Below are 23,394 nucleotides of genomic sequence, written 5' to 3' on the forward strand. Positions count from 1 at the left end.
TTAGATTTCACAGATAGCAACCACACTGTCATGAATATACACCCATAATGCAGTTACCACAAATGGTTAAAGTAATATGATTGAAAATAAGGCATTTTACTATTATTTTTCGTAAATGATAAAAGTAACCTCAGAGGAGCATATTGGCACTAAAATGTTGTTCTGTCTCTACTGCACAGATAGCAAAAAGAAGTGAATGTTGCCAATCAGCTTAGCAAGACAACAAAATGTAGGATTTCCTAAAAGAAAACAGGTCTGGATCATGTGTAATTGCATAGCCAAACTTTTCAGCTGCTTGGAACTTAAATAACCAAGTGATCTCCGTACAAAATAAGCAAACAATACAAGTGACATATGGCAATAGGGAGAAGTTGGATAGCAGGGCCCTTTCTAGGGAGTGCTTAGAAAACCTCTCCATGAAGCATGACTTAATAGACTTTATTTTAATTTTATGAAACATGATGCTTTGTGCATGATCTATTACTCTACTGGAAGCCAATGATGCATTTGGCTTGCCCTCATCTTTAGGGCACCTTCAAAATGGTAGCACCTGCTGCATTTTCAGTGCCGTGATTTTGGGAATACGCAAGTGGATGTTGTTTCAATTGTCAATCTTAGAGAGTACACAAGCGAAGAAGTATTTAAGCATATGTAGGTTTGGAGCTGAAATGGAGAAATTTCACATAAAAATACGATGCAATGAAATGAACATAAAATCACACCGAGCTGCATATTAGGAGATAGATCTTCACACATCCAGATGGCCAGTAATTTGGCCACAGATGATGGAACCAGCATGGAGTCTAGAGGCATGTTGGTATTTTGTGAGTGGTGCTTATTTTACTCAATATCTACAAGTTGAGTCTTTTTCCATTGAGTTTGAGAAAGTTACAACTTTTTCACATTGCAAAGCATTGAAGCAGTCTCAATTTAAGATATCTAAGAAGCATCAACTGCCAAGACTCCTTTACATCTAGAAAGGCTTTAGTTTTTATACAAAATAACAATCAAATGTGAGCTCATATACACAATACTATTAATACACATTAAGCCCAATTCACAAAACTATTTGAGCATGCAAGGTTGAGCAAATGGCTAGATTTACAACCGCTAGGCGTTCATAGGTTCTACTGGGACTTGTAAATCCATTTCCTAACTTGTAATATTGGCATACTATTTCCCATGAGTGAATTCTGTATCAGGGATGGGAGAGAAAGCTGAAGGGACTAATACGGTGTTGAACTTGTTAGATTGTGGATGATTTAAACTACTTTCCTTAATCATTTCCTGGAATGGCCAGAGGTGGTGTACTGCCAAGTGCAGGGGTAAATATTTTTCCAGGATAGAAATGGTATTGAAACAACCTCAAAATTGGTGAGGATATAAAAAATAGTGGAACTGTAGACACTGGATTTAAATGTGTGCTATGTGCAGTTCTGAATACAAAATGTCATTGATGTCACTACTTTAGAAATCCCACAATGTTTGCAAGAATACACTGAAAAAATAAGTGACTGATGAGTGTTTCCTAAATCAAGATATTTCTAAGTCTTCAAACATTCAAGGGCATATGAATATCTGTGAGATTTTGGCGCAGGGCTGTATAATAATTATATATTCGCATAATAATTTAACAGTGAAGAGCTCAAATGTGCTTACCTTATCGTTCCTTTCACATAAAAATTTTAATCTTTGCGCTCGCTTATGCATAAATACACCATCCAAGTGTCCTGTTTCCACAGACCGGATTTCAATAGCTTTTTCTCCCCAGCCCATTATTTGATTGGAATGGATATAGGCTGTGAAAACAAAATGATTTTATGAAATGTGTCAACAGGCAACGCAATTTACCATCTCACAACCAAGCCACTAAACATCACTAAATATAGAAGGAGACCTATGAATAAAGGTACATTTGAAATGTATTATGTAAAATGACATACCAACAGAGGTGGGCATTTCTCCCCACTGAAGCACCACGTCTTTAGTTATCCGACCATATGTGTTAACATACACTCCTTCGTCTTCGTAACACACCAGCATTTCCATGCCATCGGTTTTTGGCAGGATTACAATGGCATGAGGTGTCACATTACCTTGAATCTACCATAAAAACACAAGATCCAGTCACAATGTTACAATCCATTATGTATGAGCTTCATAAAACAATAAAAGAAATAAACTTATAACTTTTTATACTGACCAGCACTGAGTTTAGTAGGAACTATCTTTTTCTCCTAAAACAGTAGTAAAAATGTATTTCATTTCTTTTTTACTCAGATGATGTATTACGCATTATAAAAATCCTAGGGCCTGATTTAGGACTTCTCAGATTGAATCATCCATCACAAACGTGACGGATATCCCGTCTGCCGTATTACGATCTCCATAGGAAATAATGGGATATTAATACGGTGGACGGGATATCCGTCAGGTTTGTGATGGAGTATTCAATCTGCAAAGACGTAAATCAGGCCGGTAGTCTTTTCTTTAAAAACTTCCATGCCCTGCGTTCAATAACCCTACCCCAGGACCAGCTGGTCATGATCTTACGAAGTTCCTGGAATGCTCCATTCAGAGCCCAGAGGGCAGTGGCTTCAACTATACACATTATGATTAGGAAGCAGGGCTTGACTTTTGGCAACAGCCGGAGCTCAGAACACCTTCCCCTATACTGAAAGCGATTAGTCAAATTTATGAAGAAGAATCTGCATGCTGGTCAGATTTACCTAATTTGTGACAACAATCATCTTAACATGGATCACCAGGGAAAGACTGACCACACTGAAGACAAATCTTTCAGACTGATAGGTTGTTTTTCTTTGATATAGAGCCAGTAAACAAAGTTATCAGAGGTTATATAGATTAGTTAAGATGCAACGGATAATGGCAGAACCTTGAAGGACCCCCAACTGTCTGGACATGGTAGAAATTTCTAAGGAGAGAGAGAGACAAAGTTTGTTCTTTCTATGATAACTCATTTAATGTAGCATGCTTTTGAATGCCTGCCTGGGCCAGGAAGTGGAGGAGCAGTGGATAGCTGATCATTCTAAAGGTGAATGACAAAAAGAACATTATTATTTTACAGACACTGTCACCATCCTCCTCCATCTTAATATCATATAATGCTGATAAAACTAGATTCTGTGTGATCGTGCACATGTTATGAGCTAAGTTTTAACAAACTGCTCCAATATTCAATTGGGGAAAAACACCTGTAAAATGGTCATAAGTGGCAAACTGTTCTGAGTTAACAGATTGTGGTGGTGTGGAAGACTAACCTGCAGTTAAAGTTTGTGGGATGGTAGCAGTTGCAATGAACATTTCAGTATCAGACACAGATTTCTGGAAACAATAGGATGAATCACTGTGTTTGGGGTGACATTGATTGGACTTTAGATAGCTCCAGTACATCTGCTAGAGAAAAAGGGATTAATACCTCCTCGGATGACAATGGTTGGATTTCCAATAAGAGGGAAGAGGGAGTGGACGCAGAAGGTACATTATCCTTTGTCATGGAAGTACTGGAACAGAGCTCTGAATAGACATTGTGAGGTCTGAATTCCAAATGTATCCATGCATGTATGTATACCTGTATCTATGAAATAACCCTATAATCTTGAAGTGTGAGCTTCAAGCACTGCAGAGCTTGATAATACACTTTGGCATGAAACTTTAGGTTAGAAGTAAAAGAAATATGTTCAATCCAAGGAGATGTCAATCGATAAATCTATCAGCAATAAAAACATTAACAGTAATGAACAATGGATTGTGCTTCTCAAAACATATATTAATTTCAGTCATGCAATACTTACTGCAATGACTGAAACAGTATGAAGAGCAAACTTCAGTTACCAGCAACCAAGTAGCCATAATCAGGATGTTTGGGACACCATGTTGTTCTTTTTTTAGGCTCTATTGGCTTGCTATTGGTGCAGCATGTATGCTATGCTAGTCGAATTGTAGGGAGATTTTTCCAGTAGTCTCTCACACATCAAGCAGGTTAGTGCATTCAGGGTATTTTTGCATATTTGATTTTAAAAAGTAACTTGTGCAAGCAGGGTTTATCACGTTGGTACTTTTAATTTAGTATTGTTTCACCACTGTGGGAGCTTTCTCTGATATAAGTTCATTTTGGGTATATGTCTCTCTCTATTTTATTTTCTGTCCATTGGTGGAAGCTCTAGATCCCAGAAGTGTGGAAGATTCACCAGGAGGAGTAAGAGTGCTTCTCTTGCTACAAGTTCCAGATCATAATATGACTGGGGCTGTATAAAGTGTTTTTTTGTTCTGCCTTGCATAATGATTTGGTGAGTAATTTTGACATTTTCAAATCAGAATCATTACAGGTGATCTGTAAAACTAAACCTTTTTCCCCAAAACGTTTTAGAGACACTGCAGATTATATATCTGTACTCCTCATTTTGAGTGGATGTGAGTTTATTGTTTGAAATGAAGGTGGGGTCATGATAGTCAAGTCACCACCAAGATGTCGACCTCTGTTTATGTAGGTTCATTTGCCCAGGGGCAAAAGTGCAACAAATCATGAGTAACCTGGCACTCTTGTTAGATCCATTTTCAGAAGGAGGAATATTTTAAAGAAGGGAAATGATTGGGTATGTGTGTGGCTCTGATGAGAGAGTTCAGGCTTATTATGTAGTGAATGTACATTGATTTACTACTGCTTTACATTCATATGATTCAGTGATTTATGAGTAAATAAACATGCACAAAGGTACTGTAATTCATTATATTATTGTAAAGTAGTGCATGAATAAACTGGGAAAAATCAAGAAAAAAGAGTGATATGGATCCCACTGTATGTGTAAATACAATATAGGTTTAGCAGGTTTCGTATTTGGCTGTATTGTGTAGACGTGTTTGGAGTAGTGAGCATTACGTGATGATTTCTTTATTTTTGTATATACATGTAAATATATATATATATATATATACATATATATATATACACACACACAAATCCTATATATTACTGTATTACTGCATAGTTATGGTTAAGTCACAGATTCTATTACTTAACTTTGGCCGTTCCACAAACTTGCAATCCTCCTGCACATCTGACCATATTTTAGGGGTGTCAAGTTTCTCACATATCTATCCAATATTGTTATGGGAGGGGAAGGAAAAATAAGTATCCAATGTAACCACCTTTAGGAACCCTTGCTCTCTGCTACTGTAAACACTTCTAAAAAGAAATAGACCAAACTAGGAATTATATTGGAACTTTCCTCAAAACACAATCTTTTTTTTGATTTGTGAGATTTGTGGTACCAGAGGTGTTGCGTGATTTTTGAAGGTTAACCAGAAAAATATGTTATATACCATGTTGGTAATTTGCTGAATAGGAATCATTTTCTTACACTATCCAATGAGGATTCAAAGACCCAAACCCAAACAAAGACACCCTGAAAATCAATGCAAATAAAAAAGAAAATCTGCCTGATAAGGTGACCTCCATGTAGTCCTCCGACTGATGGCAGGTTGCACTGGGGCCGCCTCTCATTTTTATGACTGAAGTCAGAAACCTTGGCTTCTTGTTTGTACAAAATCTGACTCTATCCGCTCAAGTTAGCAAACTGGGCCACTCGTTTTTACCACTTATGTCTTCTTCGAAAAATGTGTCTATTCTCTTCTGCTATTTGCAGACGTACAGTGATCAAAGCCCTGATTTTATCAAGACTAGACTACTCTAATGCACTCTACCTGGGACTATACATTCCTTTTCTCCAACACATTAGAAACTGCAAAGTACAGCTTCTCTTAACCTTTTTTTCGGGACTCCCACATCTCGTCTTTAAGGGTCTCTCTTCATTAGCTAGCCATTTCTAGAAGCATTCTTTTCAAAACATTTTGTATGGCCCACTGTGTAATGCCAAAGGCAGGGTGGTCACTCCTTCTCTTACCTGGTTTCCAAGCACTAGAGTTCTCTACCTCTCTCCTTACACCTACCTGCTGATCATGCAGCCTTCAGGGAAGCTCCTAAGGTTACTCAGGTCCTCTAATTCCTGCCAGCAAGTTTTTCCAACAACCATATTTAGCAACAGGATACTGTTATGAGTAGTTGCTGTGCTTTATAAACACAGTTAAATTATGGGGGTCATTAGGACCCTGGTGGTCACTAGACTGCCAGTGTCATGGTCACGGTCGGACCACCGCAAAAGTGGTGGTCCGCCGAGACATTATGACCATGGTGGAGCCGCCATTGTCAAACCGCCGACACCGCCAGGCTGCCGCCAGCCTGCAGCCTGGTGGTCCCGGCGGTTGTAATCTGCCAGGGCAGCGCTGTAAGCAGTGCTGCCCTGGGAATTACAAGTCCCCATCCGCCAGCCTGTCCATGGCGGTAAACACTGCCATGGAAAGGCTGGCAGTATGGGGCCCCCAACACAGCCCCATTGCGCATTCCACTGCCCGAATTACAGGCTGTGGATTGCACGACGGGTGCTGCTGCACCCGCTGCACTGCCGCATTGCCGCCGGCTCAACAGAGTTTCTGCCCAGCGGGGAAGTCATAATAGGGCCAGCAAGGTCCAGACTGCACAGGTGGCCTGATGGCTGGACGGCATTGGCGGGCGGTCTCTGCTGCCCGCCGATGTCATAATGAGGGCCTATTTATTTAAATAATGTCGATAATGAGGTACACAAACTATAATTCATACTACCAGCCTGCATTGCTCAGGACACCACTGATTCCTACTCAAATGACAACATTGATGTAATCACTGATAAGGCTGCTTCCCATACTACTAAGGACATCAAAGGCAACACTATTGTGGATACTATTCATTTGATAAAATGTATAAATTTAAAAGCTCAGTTAAATTGCAGTTACAATTACAACATACAAAAACATCCCCCGAAAATGTCCAGTTATAGTTCACTTTTCAAACTATAGTTTGCACACCTGCCTTGCAAACCATAGTTCACCCACCAGAATCAAAGCTCATGACCTCCCACTGGATATAACAGATGACTTCACAAACTACATGAAGGATCTCACTTGTGACATAACATATTACCATACCATTAACATTATGAATGTCACGTATACAGTATGTTCTCTGTTTGTATATGTGCCATAATTGAAAGATGTTACAAATAGTGTAAACTCATTAAGCATTACCTCAGCCTTATATTGTGTGGAAATGTTAATTAAAAAGCAAACTCATATCAGAGCACAAAAGCAAAATTAATAGTGAATCTGGAAATAAATAAAATAAATTGAAAGAATAAGTACTTACATGAGATGGTATGTAGATGTCATAAGAGCTTCCAGAATCCACGTCAATCACATGGAAACCAGTACTGGACCCAAAAATAACCTTTAACCTCTGACCTTCTTCCACAGTCAAATCACAAAGTAATGGCTTATGTTGAAGGTCTGCAAAAGACTGAATATATAACCACAATTAATGTTTAGTTATCTTGCAGTATACAAATGACATGTCAACTGTCCTGACATTCAATAAAAATGTCCCTAATGAATCAAGCCACCAGAATTTTAAAAAGTACAAGCAGGTGTTATTTGCCCATCACAAGCATTAAAATGTAGGGGAAAAGGAACATCTAGCTACAGATGTGATTTACCCCCTAATTACATTTGTGCTTTTTTCTCTCACTTTCAACTGGAAAACAAAACATAACAATAAAACAATTTATTGGTACATGTAACTTTTTGCAGCTCTTGTAACATTTTTTGGCTTGCAAGTACACATATAAAGTCCTCATTTTACAAATATGTCTTTATAATTAGACATTTGAAAGAAAACTGAAAAAAACAACCACATTTTTTTGCAGGCCACATGTAATCCAACAATTATGCAATGCATGTAAGTATGTACCTTAAAAGCCATGAATTTGTGATATGGCTTTGGTGCCCAGGCATATATTTCAACAGAGTTCTTCAGGGCAATCACAAGAAACTTAATCCTTTCATATTTCACTATAAATAAAGTGAGAGAAACAACACATACGTTTATAAATTGACGACATGCCTTTATAGAAAATGTTATTATTTCCTAAATCCTATTCTATGAAATCAATGAGCATAGGCAACAATAAAGAATCACCGTTAGAGTGCTTTTAAAAAAAGCAAAGACTCACCTTCCAAAATGGCAGGATTTGGCAAAAAATACATGTTAGACCCAGCCCTTTCTGCAGGGTCATCCCCAAACTATTTGGTTTCCCCTCCTGTTTCTGAACAAGTATTAGTTGTTTTTTAGGACTTGGCCCACTTTACTGCTGCCAAGCAGTGTACCACTTTGGCCTGTGAATGAAATACTACCAGTGGGCCTGCATCACTGATTGTGCCACCCATTTATGTAGCCTTTTAAACATGCCTTGGAGCATGTGTGTGCTGTGTTAAACTGCTATGTTCACCTGGCAGAATAACCCTTTTGCCAGGCCCAAACCTTCCTTTTTAATATAGAAATGTAGTAATTCCTAGGTTAGGCCTTAAATAGCCCATAGGACAGGGTACAATGTATTTACAAAGTTGGACATGTACTTTTTGGTTTTACATGTCCTGGGAGTGAAACAACTCTTAAATTTGTTTTTCACTGCTGCAAGGCCTACCTCTCTCATAGGATAAAATTGGGTTACCTTATTACATTTCATAACTGATGACTTTCAATTGAGGGCAGATAGGAATTTCGAGTTTGGTGTCTAAACAATTGTAATATAAAACCCTCGTTAATGGAAACGTTGAATTTTAAGTGGCAATTCTGAAAATGCCACTTTTAGAAAGATGGCATTTTCTTGTCCCAACCATCTGGTGCCTACTGCCGGTATGGTCACATGACTCCAAGTAGCTGACAGTTGGTCTTTAAATATTGCTTCCAGACAGTGAGGCGGGGGGGGATAGGTGAGCATAGGATGCACCATCTTTGACTTGATAAAGGGGAGGAGCTGTCACCTACCAAACCTATCCATCACATAAACCCCTGGGAGCACACTCACAAAGGGTTCAACACATGTCTTTTGTGACCCCAGACAAGCTGGGGCTAGGAGGGAGGGAAATTCTAAACACTTTGGGGTTGGAAACCTTCAGAACCTTCTTCTACCTCAAAGTGAGCATGAGGTATAAATATTGGACCCTCTGACCCATCTCTTCAGTACACCTCTGGACCTGTAGAAGACTAAGAAGGACTGCTGTGCTGCTCTGCCAGAAGGCCTGCTACCGAGCTGGCCAGCTGTCTAGAGAAGAAAACTGGACCTGCATCTTGAACCCAGGACCACCAAAGTGACTCCAAGGGCAAGTTGGCTGGCCTCCTGATCAGAGTCTCAGGAACAGAAAAGTCTCCATCCACTTTAAACCCAGCACCTGGACCTGTCTTCTATGAATTCTACCCCTCCAAGTGGTGTCTCTCCACTCATGGACCCTTGGAAGTGGGCCTGAAGGTGCTCTGCCAGCCCAGCTGTGGTCCTGCAAGCAGAACTGATTGTGATAGGCATCTTCTTGCAGCAGCTTTGGAACTGCTGCATCCCTGACGCAAGACCTTGCAGCGCAGCCAACAGCTTCTGTGGAACTGCCCTTGTGTGACATCTTTGATGAGGTCTTTGCATTGCAAGTACCCCATCAAAGTCGTCCTTGATGACAACACATGATTCCACATCGCAGCACTGCAGTTTCTTCAGAACCATGGTTGCGTGACTCATCCTTGATGCAGGATCTTAATCACGTTTGGCCTGAACTTGTAACCTTGTCCCGGTGTAGTGCGACTGAATAACCGCAGTTGGAGATTTGTGCTTTTGGGCACTATTTTTACCTAAAAACTTTAAAACTGCATATCTTCGGTTTTACTGTTTGGATTTTGGTTTCCAATAATGTATTACATTTTACTAAATTCTTCTAAAATGGTGTGGTGGGATGTTTCTTATGTTGTGTTTTCACATTATTACTCTTTGAAGCGCTGCATAGATACTTTACGTATTGCCTTGAAAGTTAAGCCTGACTGTTTTGTGCCAAGCTAATTTAGGGTTCAAGCACAGGTTAATTTAATGGTTGTCTGTGTTTCACTCCCACAAGAATTGCGGTTTCTGTTTGAGATTACACTAAAAATTCCACTCCCTCAACAAGGAATCCAATTTCCTACAGTCATCCAATAAAATATAGTGGTAATCTTTTTAGCAACATGACATTGTGCTTATCAACTAGCATAGAATCCACACAGCCTTCACATATTTAGGATAAATAACTGAGACTACTGTCAATACCCGGGTTGGACCTAAAGATGTTCAGAAGAAACATAGAAGCTGAATAATTTATTACAATCAATCATAGAACCAACTACATTGCAAGTATCCCTCATCTGCGCCTGATCACAGGGTTTAATAATTAGACACTTGGAGAGACTGTGGGATGAGCTGAACCAAACTGATGGAAGTTAGAGGGGGTGAGACTACAAGGAGACCTAAAGCAATGACTAACTATGAACAACAATACCTCAATTATAAGTAACACAAATACACACTAAATTTACATCCCAGAACCAAGGTTTTCAGGACGAGGCAGTGTATGTAGGCTTCAAATATACAGCTACAGGCCAAAGATGTGAAACAAGCTCAATCTCCAAATGGAAACACCTTTTGTTTGCACAACTCTCCCGATGCTTGAGGCAATGTCAAAAAATACCAACATGCAATTAAAACCTGTAGATGATGCTAGCTTTATGAAAACACTACCATATAACATGACTTAGTTTGTCACAAAACATTTGACAAAGAGAACGTATTTTTGAATCAAGAATTCATAATTACTTATATAATGATTTGCCCACCATTTGATTATAAAAACTAAAGATATTAGCAATTATTATCCTCAGAGTACTTGATCACTAAAGTATACAGGATCTGAAAGCAAACTAACAGCAAAATCAACACAATGTGTATACCCTGCATTTACCCCTGAAGAAGCCACCATTTTTAATCTTTTTTAAAAAAAACTTAAGAAGCAACAGTTCCCTGCACAGGAACAGAGGAAGAAAGTTAGAGTTGCAGTGCTTGGCTTTGGTGACAGAGAAGGCCCATTCTGATGACATTATCACAAAGACTTGCACTAGTGCCATATTGGGTGATCCCAGGGCTCTTTTAGAATTGTGCAGATAACCGTATTTGTTATGAATTCAGACATATATTGGTACAGGTTTTTGTGCAGAGCTATATGCTTTTATGCAGTGGAAGCCAATAAAGGGAAGTAAAAGGATTAGAAAAATTGGCCCCTTTTGAGAAGTGCTACCAGAAAGCAAATTGCAACATCTTGAATTGAATGTAGTTGAGTAAAGGTCATTCTGAAGAATTAAGACAGATCTGTAGTCAAGCCTAGACAGAAAGTGGACGATCTGTTGTAAATGAGGGTGGATGAATGGTAAGGGAACATAAGAATTTTCCAAAGTACAGTGAGATGGAAAAATTAAGGTATTTGCTACTGGAGAGTCCTGAAATTCCGCTAACAATGTAGGGTTCAGAAGCAAAGCTTGATTACACCCTGACATGGGAGGAATGTGGTTGGCATCAATGGCTGATGACCATTTTCAGCAGTCAGCGCATAACTCTTGGGACACTGGTAGAACCAATATCTTAGAGGGATTCCGTTTGAGTTGAAAAAGTATGTAAACACCAACTAACAAACATTTGCCAAACAGAAGAGGTGAGAGCAAATAGATTCATTTTCACCCGACTTGTCCTCTCCCCTCTATATTCTTTGACCTGTGTTCATATGGAATAAAAAACCTCCAATAATTGAATATCAATGTTGAAAAGCAGACGTGACAAGATGGGTACCTGAAGCATTTTCCCTGAAATATGTTTCACATATTGATTCTTGAAATACTTGATTCTAAACAACAGTAAATAGAATATTGCTTAAGATCCTTGGTCCCTGAGCAGCTCTATACATTTTAGGGGTTATTCAGACATCAATAACTTTGTGGTAGAAAAAGGAAAAAAAGCTCAGTGTCACTAAAAGCACAGTGTTAAAAACCAGTACACCCATTTAAGTGGAGTAAAGCATATTAATTTAGAAATAAGTATAACTAACATTTCATTGCATTATAAAACCTTTATTGACAAAAAGCAAACAAAAATCAAACTTTTAATTTGAACATCTAAAAAAACTGAAATCATACGAGTTCTAAAATATATTACAACCTAACTATAAAAACTATCGGGTGTACTCAGGTTATTACTAGACTGTTGTAAAGCCTCATTTATTGTCAGAGATTGATGTAGCTGGCATGTTGTCTACAGTGAACAATGTAGTGGTAATAGCTGAGTAAACTAATTAAAGAACATGCAATATTGCTGGAGGAAATGAGACGTTCTACACACTTTATGAGATGGTATCATTTGAAAGTCATTGATATATACTGTGTGGAAAAACTAGAAGTGCTAAATAATGTTTGAGTGTGACAAACATGACAGCAGTGTCAACTATTTAAGATAAACACCAGCTTAAGGTAAGATATGTGGCTTAAACAACTACAAGATAGACAGGCAAAGCCCTACTCAAAGTTAATTGTTCTCCATTCACGTTACAAGAGCACAGCCTGTAACATGCTGCATAAATATACAGATGCACCTTGGCACGTAGCAAGGCAGTGACAGGCTTAGTATTGCATTTTCAAAGAGAGTAAAAAGTCTGCAATGTTGAAAGCCCTGTCACAATCAAGTTCCTTGCCCAGTCCCAGCAGCAGTTTAAATCAACCTCAGATTTTGCAGCAGATATTTTAAAATCTAGAGCATACATACCTTTGATAGCCTACTTCTGAAGGAATCAAGTAGCTGACCGCCTATTCATATAGATAGTAAGGAATAAAGTAAAGGACCCAGTGAAGGTGTTGTGCCTTATGGAATGTTCCTCAGACAACCCAGGTCATTTGCTACTACATATTTAGCAGACCTGGACTGGAACTTCAGGCAGTCTTGCACTGACCGATGGGCCAGCTTGGAAAGGGCAGTGTGGAGGTTGTTTTTTGGTTTCAAAAGCCATTACAGGCCCCAAAACATAAAAGAATCTCACAAGCTTGCCCCTGTAGCCGGACCATCTGGCAGTGCTGCCTGAAATTCAAATCCAACATTGGTGTTCAGATAAATATACTTAAAAGTTGTAAGATTTGTAACTTTTTTCAAATATATTTTTACTATCTTATCAGAGTGATCATCAACAGAAGTTAGCAAATATGAAAAGATGGTACCGTATAAGTATACAAGTATTTATCTTGCTAATCAGGGAGCAGCGTAAATATTGATTAGGCATACTTTTACAATTTCAACAGAACGGGTATACACAAATGTTAAATGTACCCTTCCACCCTAAATTGCCAACATAGTACAGCAGTGAGGTAGACCCCCACAGCAAGCAAAAGTATATGCAAGATTATTTTTACTTTTTGTACATAGATAATGCAACTATGAACAAACAAGCACTGGCACAGTCAGTACTTCTCTCCTTTAAATAGTAATAGTAAGTGCTGATCTATTAGCGTTGCCAATGCTTGTTTGCACTGTACACCCACCACTTTAATTTTACTATTCTAATTTACTGCTCCTAAATGGCTGTTTGTCAGGTTGTAACAGTACATTTAATGTGAAAATATTATCTACAGATGTTTCTAGATGTAGGTGCATGTATCCACATGGCAGCCACCCTCAATTTATTTTTAAGTAAAACCCTTCCAAGGTGGCCACCACGTTCACATATGGATGCATTTACTCTGAGGCACTGGCACACCTTTTGGTAATGTATAATGTATCCCTTCAATATGGTGAACACCTATTTTAGAACAGGAACAGTGAATTATGTAAAAGGAGAGTGCTTGGAGCGTAAAAAATAAAAGAAATGAGAGAGAAATTAGCTCTTTGCTGCCAGGCTACAACACTGTAGTAATAATAAAAAAAACAAAAAGGAGAGCAGGATAGGGAGCATGGGGGGCAATAGGGAAAACAGCTGAGTAAGGCTAGGGGAGGCACAGAGAAAGTGATTAAGGTACAGGGGCCCTTGGGAAAATAATTTTAAAATAATTGAATAACAGGGGGAGTGAGCTGAGCGCGGACAAGGGGAAAGCAGAAAGAAGAAGGAGTTATAGGGAGAACCAGCAGCCAGTTTATAGAGGAAAGAAAAGACATGCAACACTGGAGTGCTCAAATTAAAAAAAAAATACGTACCCTAAAGTCAGCAATGAAAGAATACAACCCACCAAATTTGAAACAATGTAACATAGCAATGTTTCTGCCATAGGACAATCACAAGAATAAGGAGGATAAGCATTGGAAAAAGAACATAGTATTGAAAAAAGCTAAAAACAAGTCCCATTAAGAACAAGGGACATATGCAAAGCTCTCTTTGTATTATACTGATGATAATCAGTTATTCGCAGTAGATAGCTAGAGCTATCTTTAGGTGATACATAAGAAGGAGTGTGGAGGGAAGAAGGAAGCAGCTACTTTTATGTTCTGTTTTCATTTCACCTTTTAGAGGCCAGATGTGAACCTATGCTAGTACATTGCACTAGTGGGATTTATTTCGGTTAGTGCACAAATTCTGATCCTAGATTTTACTATAACCACATTGTATGTTCTACCAGAGATCAATGTCTGTTACTTAAATGTCCATAGCTGCCAAATAAGAGGCTATATTCAAGCACAACCAGCATTATTGACCTTTAGTCACATGAACCAATAACTAGATTCCTTGATAGCTGAGTTTTCTTTGGGAAAAGAAACATATGTTTATTTATAATATATTGCTTGTTCTGTTCTATAACCTACATCATAGTTGGGTGACATGACCTCTTTGTCTGCAAGTGGGCGGTCCTATATCTTCATAACATCTCTTGGTGCTCATTGCGATTGAAAGGTTGAATTGCCTAGCACATGGTTACTTTAAGACGGCAAAGGTTTGGTAATAAGAACAAGGGCTTTGATGATGAAATTTACACTAAGAAATAAATATAAATCATAGGGTGTTTCTAACAGTCAATGAGGAAAAGAGCCACTTTCATCAGTAGTACCAAAGTTCTATTGAAATTAAGTACTGCTTGAAAAGATAAATGCCAACTCTTTCCAGAAGAGAATGTATGGGTTCTGCAGGACTCATGGTAATTATGGCAGGCAGAGGCCTCCTGTGTCTTATGTACAGTCCTTTTCCCATCAGTTCAATACAGGCCTCCTTATACACTGTGTATTCACATTTTGTTTCTTTGATCTTTCATTCCAAGGTAACTTGTTCCTAAACATTTGCCTCATTTGTACTGTAGTTCCCATGTGCAACACTCTCAATGGAAACTATAGGCCTTCCATCCATGACATCTTCCATTGTATCTACCTTATTATCTGCACTAAACAATGAAGCATCTAGTTACAACACAACCTTAAGATGCCTTGTTGGTGCCCCAGTAGGCGTTTGCTCTGATCAAACATTATTAATGAGTAGGATCAGACCACAAGGCAAAGAGGCTTTTACTTTCTTGCACACAAAGGAAGCATGTGCCAATTCTGGAACCAAAACAGTAACATTAAAGGACCCAATCATTTTTTTTTTATGCGATGTAAACAATGTAAAACACTTACCAACTTTATAGTGTACACAGCCTTCCAAGTCTCCAACAGTAATCCACCCTTGTTTCTTTTCAACTTCTGGGTCATTATGTAATATTCTGTTTCGTAACCAAGAAAGGTAGTATACCCGCAACTTGTTCTTTTTTCCTATTGAGGAAACAGAATATCGATGTATGTAAAAATAAATAGAACATTAAATTAAAAAGTTGTTGAAATGAATAAGAACCAAGAGAACTTTACCTGTGATAATCCAGTTCACATTATTACTCATTTTAAGAGACCTTCCATTGACCACACAAGACAATTTATGCATAGGTGGAGCAACCATTAGGCATATTTTGCTGGCTGATTATCTGCTACTGTGGTTTAACTAATCTAACTACTAATGCTCGAAAACTGTGTACATTCATTTTTTCCTGGTACACTAACTAATTGTTAAGTATTGGTTATCAATGATTGTTTGTGTGCAAGCTTTCATTACTGGGTATTTCATGAAAATTGTTTAAAGGAAGGTAGAATCTGTCATCAATCTTGATTCATGATGTCCCTTCCTGTGAATCTATTGGTATTGTATTAAAAGTCATTTGCCGTCTGTCAGGTAATAGTTATATTTCAATGTTGAATGTAAAATGGACCAATTTACACCAAACAGCTAGACATTAAAAAACCTAAATGTGATTCTACATTTGAAGCATTCTGTAAAAAAGTGCAAACAAATTGTATTTAATTACTTATAGACCATGAAATCAGTAAAATTCGAAAGTACATCCATCTTTTTATCATTCATTCCCTTTTCAGCAAAATACATTTTGGAATTTGTTTTGTCACAAAAAATATACAGTTTTGAATCCTTTTAAAATTACTTGTTCTAAAAAGCAACCACTGTTAAATAAGGAGGTGTGCAGGTTAATTCGATATAACTACAATTAACTCACTTTTTAAAAACAATTGAACTTTTTAACTTTTGAAAACTGTGAATGCTTTTAAAGATGAGTGTCTGTAACGAATGGTGCAGCCGTTCCTTGCATACAAATTTTTCCTATGGGATGGAGATTCTCTTTCAATACTTATCTTGCATTATTCCCTTTTTAGCGGTTTAATTTCAGGGGCCTCTAATCCAGTGGAGCACCCAAACATTGATCTCTAATACCCCCCTATCAAAAGGATAGGAGAGGCCTTAACCTGCTGTCCCTGGCCTGTAGTCTTAAGGGACAGCTTCACTCAATCACTTTATTCAGGTCCTGTATGGGTACATCATTATTAAACAGAAAGACATACGAGGTAAGTCGTTCCTCCTACATGGTAGGTGGTGGTGTATGTCTGTGTCTCTGAGTGTGTGAGTGCGTGTGTTAATTTCGTGAATTGGAGGAGGGGGGAGTGTTTGTGGGTGTGTCCCCGCATGTGTGAGTGATTGTGTGTGGACGGGGAGGGGGTGAGAGTGTGACTGGGGGGAGTGCATGAGTGCGTGTGTGAGTGATTGAGTGCGTTAGTGCGATTGAGCGGATGGAAGGGGAGAGTGTATGTATGTGTATGTAAGTGGTGGGGAGGGGGTGAGTGTGTGTAAGTGGACGGGGAGGAGGGGTGAGTGTGTGAATGGACAGGGGAGGAGGGGTGAGTGTGTGAGTGGACAGGGGAGGGGTGTGTGTGTTTGTGTGAGTGGACGGGGAGGGGGTGTGAATGTATGTATGTGGTGCACGGGGAAGCGGAGTGTGAATGTATGTATGCCCTGGAGGGAGGGGGGAGTGGTATGTATGCAGTGCAGGGGGTGAATGGATGGATGCGCTGCAGGAAGTGGAGGGGTGGTGAATATATGTATGCACCGGGGGAGTGAATGCATGCCTGAGTGCAGTGTTTTTGTGTGTATGTTAGTGTGAATGGGGGTTTATGATGCAACTGCGTGGGTGTTTGTGTGTGGGAGTATGTGAATGTATATGTGCTGGTATGTGGATGTGTGTGCGAGTGTATCCTGGCAACAGGAATGCTTATTCCTGTCACCAGGGTGCAAGACCACCAGCTTATTCTGGCAGTGCAACTGGTAGAAAAATGCTGGTGGTCTCTCACCTCGTGATACCACTAGCAGTATCATGCCATCTGCTGTGCTCAAGGTGCTCACCTCCAGCCCGGCAGAATGAATTAATGTACCAGGACGGCTGGCGGCTTGGCGGTTTGGCTTCGGCCAAACCCCTAATTTGGCCGTATTCACCACCTGCCCGTTGACGGTGACACTGCCACATCGGCCCTGGCGGTCTTCGGACCGCCAGGGTCGTAATAAGGGCCTAGGACTAGGAACCAACAATATTCACAACTCTCCAAGTCTTGAATACAGCATCCACCACATAATGCATTTATCTTTCACACAGGTCTGTAAATGCAATAACTTCCTGGAGATTTACTATATGCATATTTACATTATCTTTGAAGCTTCTATGACATTTTGGCCCTCATCACGACCCTGGCAGTCCGAAGACCGCCAGGGCCGCTGTGGCGGTGAATACCGCCAAATTAGGAGTTTGGCCGAAGCCTAAACCTCCAAGCCTTTTGTTCAAACCGCCAAGCCTCCACCCGTCCCTGACACATTACCACATTCCACCAGGCTAAAGGTGAGCACCTCCGGCAAGGTGGATGGCGTGATCCCACTAGTGGTATCATGAGGCAGGAGACCGCTAGAAAAATCTGGCGGTCATGCACCCTGGCGACAGGAATAAGTATTCCTGTCACAGAATATACTTGCACATACTCGCACACATGAACTCACACACTTCTACACACAAACACCCCCACTCACCCACGCAAATGCTACATACACACCCACTCACACTGACAAACACTGCACTCACACATGCATTCACTCTCCCCTCTCCATGTGCAAATATACATTTACACACACACACCCCCTTCACTGCATACAAGGATGCATTCATTCCCCCCCTCCACCATGCGCTTACATACATTCACACACACCCCCCGGACCACATACATGCACCCTTTCACTCCCCCATGCGCATATATTTGCACACACACACACCCCCTTCACTGCATACAAGCACGCATTCACTCCCCCCTCCTCCCATGCACATACATACATTCCCACACACACACCCTTCAATGCATACACACACTAATTCACTCCCACTCCCCCATGTGCATACTTATATTCACACCCCCTCTTCACTGCATACAGGCACACATTCACTCCCCCATGCGCATACATACATTCACCCCCGCTGCACCGCATACATGCACACATTCACTCTGGCGTTTCCACTGCCAGCAGCGCCACGCCATCTGGACCCCGCCACACCGTATTCCAGGTTGTAATACGTTGTGCGGTCTCTTATTGGCATGGCGGTACCATCTCTCGACTGCCAACTGCCAGCACGACTGCTCTCGTAATTCCACCCGATTTCGGGCAAAAGTCAGAGATCAGTCATATTAGGTTGGTCTTAAGACCGCCAGCACTGGCGGTATTTCGGCGCACGCGGCTTCTGCGATCTTTGGAAAAGACAGCCAAAGTTGTGTATCATTAATGGAAATATCACAATACAAAATATCGCCCAACAATATTGAGGACACAAATATCGACTTTCCGTATTTTTGTACTTTACGTAAAAAGTATTAACAAAAATATAATGGACCAAAATATATTGCCATTAAGAATATTGATTTTAAATTATTTAACATTACTTGCAATTTATTAAAAGATATATCCTTTAAAAAAGTTTCAAATGTAAAATGAATGCATAGCAAATAAAAAATATGTAAATACATTTTCTAAAATAACAATAGAAGATAAAAATGTATGCCTAAAATAAATGAAAAAAAGAAACAATATTAAAACAAATAAAATGATTAAATAATAAAATGAGAAAATAATAAGAGTAGCTTAAAACATTTTAAATTACAAATTAAAAATAAGCATATTTAATGTCATAGTTAAAAGAAAAAATCATGTAATAAAAAATATGACTTCAATACAAAACAGACAACACAAATTACAATAAAAACTAAGCACTTTCAAATAAAATAAAAAAAATATTTAAAATTATATAAAACAAATTCAAATAAAACAATTAGATTTTGAAGAAGTCATAGTTACTATTTTCAGTCAAACCTCAGCACAAGAAGGGAATGTATTGGACTTTGGAGATGTCAGATATACTGTCCTTACTTGGACTTGAACAACAGCAGGGAAAGCGTTAGACTTTAGTAAACAGATCTAACAAAATATTAATAAACAATATTGTATAGAACTATATTAAAAAAACACAGTATTGTTGCCTGCAATATTCTGCCCCTTGAGATTCTTGACATCACAATATTTGTGTCCAATTATATTTTTGCAATAATATTAAGGTTCTGCATTGTTTTTTGAATTGGTCATTACAGTATTTAAACATGACAATCTCACCAATAACGTACCTTTAAATCTCATAATAGTAGGGGTTTCATTGATCAATGATTGATTTTCAAATTCAGTACTAGGAATCCTGTGGACCCATTCTCAGTTTATAATTGATTTTGCCAAAACAATGCAATTTGCAAGTTTTTCTTGCTCTAACTTCAAAAGCATCATATGGACACTCTTCTCATCGCAAAAGAAGTGCTAAAATATTCACCACTGATGTTATAATTATAACTGTTGCAAAACATAACTCGTGTACCTACAGGAAGCCATTGGTTTTCTCACAGATCAATAGGGGATTACATCAGGCCATCAAACCTTCTATCCTTTCTTTATTCAAACTACCATTGCTAGCACCAAATGAGAAATGTTCCCTTTTGGAATCTGCAAACTGGGACCCCACTTTAGCCAACTCAGAGAAAACATGACTGACACAAGGTTAGGTCTTTAGCCTTAGGTTCTGTAGATAATGTCCGGAAACCCTCAGAGGCAACAATACTTTAAAATCAGTCTTGCACTGAAAGTCCATAAATCCAAGTGCTGTCACACACAGCTCACTTCCCATGGTTGATGTATTAAAATCTCCCTAGTTATAGGAATTGCTTACAATATAATGTGCTTCTATGATGCTTAAAGCACACTTCCCAATTCCTGTACCATACTACAACTTCAATAACCTACAGAAAGAAGAAAAAAATATTCTTTAGAATGCCACTGTCGACAATTTAAAAGTTAAAATTACACCACATGATTTACCTTCAACAAACGTACTCCTTTCGAAACCATTTGCTATGAAATATTGTAAATTTGCACGTGAAGTGCTGAGTTTTTGTCCCTGTGACCATTCAAATTCTTCTTTTAATCGAAATGCTTTTTATAGATTTTGGAACAATGTGGTTTTACAAATACTTCTGCAAGCAAGTCAAACCACATCATCTCGAGCTTAAACACTTTCAATAATGACCCTTGCCTTTCAAATTGTTTGATAAAAATCATGACGCAAATCAAATAGAACTCAAACTTCACACTGAATAAAATGTTATCTTTTTTTCACAGATGATCGTAAGATTTTATTTCTCATGCAGGCTCATTTAACACAACAGGTGACCGCAATAAATTGTGACACTTTACAAAGAATATAAATTGCTTTATTAAACTGTGAACTTAAAGGTGGGCCGTTTCACTTACTTCCATGCTGCACACATTTTGAATTGTATGAATGCCTTAAACATGTATTGTTAGGAAAAAAAATTGAATATCATGCATACATGCATCAAGTATTGGGGAATATAATTCTCCCCAATATTCAGATAATCACCAGACTCTTAGCCATGTGTCTTTTTATTGGCTACTTCTTTGTAAGGCCTCTGAATCACTGATTTACCTAAATATTTATGAACTCCTTTACAGTGAAATTCAAGTTCACAGAACTTGTTTCAAGATTGCCACTATTTATTTTTTACACTATAGAGGTCATAGAATGTTTTATAATATTAAAATAATATCACATTTGATATGATAAATATAATATTGAAGGCTCAATCAAGATACAGGTAATGGAAGGTGCTCTAATGAATCAATGTATGATTTAGACAGAAAGGCTGATAATGACTTTCAAAGATCATTTGAGCTACATGAGACACAGGAGTATATAAAAACAAAGCAATTTTTAAAAATGTACACAAAAGCATGAAATGGAAATGGACATATTAAAAAATGAACTAGTCTATGGAACTGATGAAGATGCAGAAAGCATATTATAAGGTTTGTGACATATGGAAAAGAACATAGGTGAGTCACTTAAACAAGACTGTTTGGGGATGGTTGTGTGTTTTTGTGGAGAATTTGGCACTGTACAAGTTGTTTTAAGAGTTCTCCTAGAAAGTCTACTTCAAGAACACAAACTCTAGTGTTAACAATGTATGAAATTTAACCAACCTGGACAGACTTTGAAAATCCTAGTTTACAACTCTGACAACTTTGCATTTATCTTGGTTAAGTAAAGTCCCTAACCAATGGTACTGATGTGTATAAGATGGGGCTGAATGAGAAAGGTGACAGCTCAAACAGATATTGTGGATAATCGCTTTCTGAATGTACAAACAAGACTACTGACATGATTCTGGCACTCCAGAAGTATTCATCTTCCCAGGGAGAACTTCAGAACTTGCTCACTCAGGTGGTCCCGGAACGTTAATAGAAGCTGCTTGTGCACCTCTTGAATGTTTTTAAAAATACTTATGTCACTGAGGTACCACAAAGTTTCCAGCAAGCAGGGGGTACTCTGTTCCTGTGCGAGCCATTTTTTCTCCATCCTTAACATCAAATTCTGAATAATTGCTTCCAACTTGGCTCTTGTTTTGTTTTGAAAAGCACAGTATCACCCAGTAGGATATCCTGGTGCAGAGCAGGTGTGCTTGCCTAGCCGTGCCTAGGAAGGAGGGATTATTCAAAGAGTCAGGGTGATGACAAAGGAGTGTGTGTGATGTTTTTTTTTTGATTGACTGGGAGCAATTTGAAGACCTTCCATACCTTCTTCAGGGTGTTGAAAAATGATCCTATAACAGTGTTGATCTGTACGGTCACGTCCAATTTGATGCTAGTGTTCATGGCTTGGATGTTGTGGATGGGTATGAGTCCACAATCTACTGACCACCAGCTGGAGTTCATGGTGAGGTGTTCTTACCTTAGATAAAAATTTCTGTCATGATGATGTTGAGTTTGTGACAGTTTGACTTCCTCAGTCACGCATGCAATGCACTTGTGCCCTGTGTGAGATTCTTGTCTGAGAGGGAGAGTATGAGTGATGTGTTATCATCATGGGAGAGACATGCGCAGAGGACATTGGACAGCGAGGTCATGTGTATGTTGTGGAGGGTAGTGCTGAGAGAAGAACCTTGAGGCACTCCACAAATGAGTGTGAGGGCTTCTGAGGAGTAGGGTACCAGTCTGACAGATTGTGTTCTGTCTGAGATGAAGGACCATTTCCGTCGGGGGTGTCATTAGATGCCAATCTCATGGAGGCAACTGATAAGGTTGATAAGTATGGGGTGTCAGACCAGGTTGAAAACTGAAAAGAGGATCAGGAGAACGAGCGCCACAGTCTTAGGGTTTTTTTTAATTTTAGAGGGATAAAAATAAATCCACAAACTTCAGACCAACCAATGGTCCTAGAATGCTGGCCTGACCCCAGTCATCCCCAGAGGCGCTTATGCTTCCACAGCGCTAGGGACAGATCAGGGCAACTGATCCTCATACCCTGGGCCAGAGACTGTTGTGTTGACAGCTAGTGGTGACTTTGTGGTGCTGGCTCCCTGCACCTCGGACCTCCAGTTTGTCACTCCCCCATCGCCCAGCTCACACTGTGGCAGCTGCGGCAACCCAGGTGGCAAGATGGTGAAGCCGCTGCAGCGGTCCTTG

At 39.2% G+C, this 23,394-nt stretch overlaps 1 protein-coding gene across 7 annotated transcripts in view; it reads right to left on the bottom strand.

The window, feature by feature from the left end:
- Window positions 1–23,394, bottom strand: part of TNIK (TRAF2 and NCK interacting kinase) — a 623,603-nt gene that overhangs the window by 5,156 nt on the left and 595,053 nt on the right. For all 7 annotated transcript variants that reach the window (XM_069213031.1, XM_069213035.1, XM_069213034.1 and 4 more), the window contains 5 exons: window positions 15,585–15,719; window positions 7,859–7,959; window positions 7,259–7,408; window positions 1,944–2,103; window positions 1,660–1,799 (listed from right to left, as the gene is read on the bottom strand). In XM_069213031.1, the coding sequence (XP_069069132.1) occupies window positions 1,660–1,799; window positions 1,944–2,103; window positions 7,259–7,408; window positions 7,859–7,959; window positions 15,585–15,719 (686 nt within the window). The remainder of the gene's footprint in view (window positions 1–1,659; window positions 1,800–1,943; window positions 2,104–7,258; window positions 7,409–7,858; window positions 7,960–15,584; window positions 15,720–23,394) is intronic.

This window comes from Pleurodeles waltl, chromosome 11 (assembly GCF_031143425.1).
Source record: "Pleurodeles waltl isolate 20211129_DDA chromosome 11, aPleWal1.hap1.20221129, whole genome shotgun sequence".
Classification (NCBI taxonomy): domain Eukaryota; kingdom Metazoa; phylum Chordata; class Amphibia; order Caudata; family Salamandridae; genus Pleurodeles; species Pleurodeles waltl.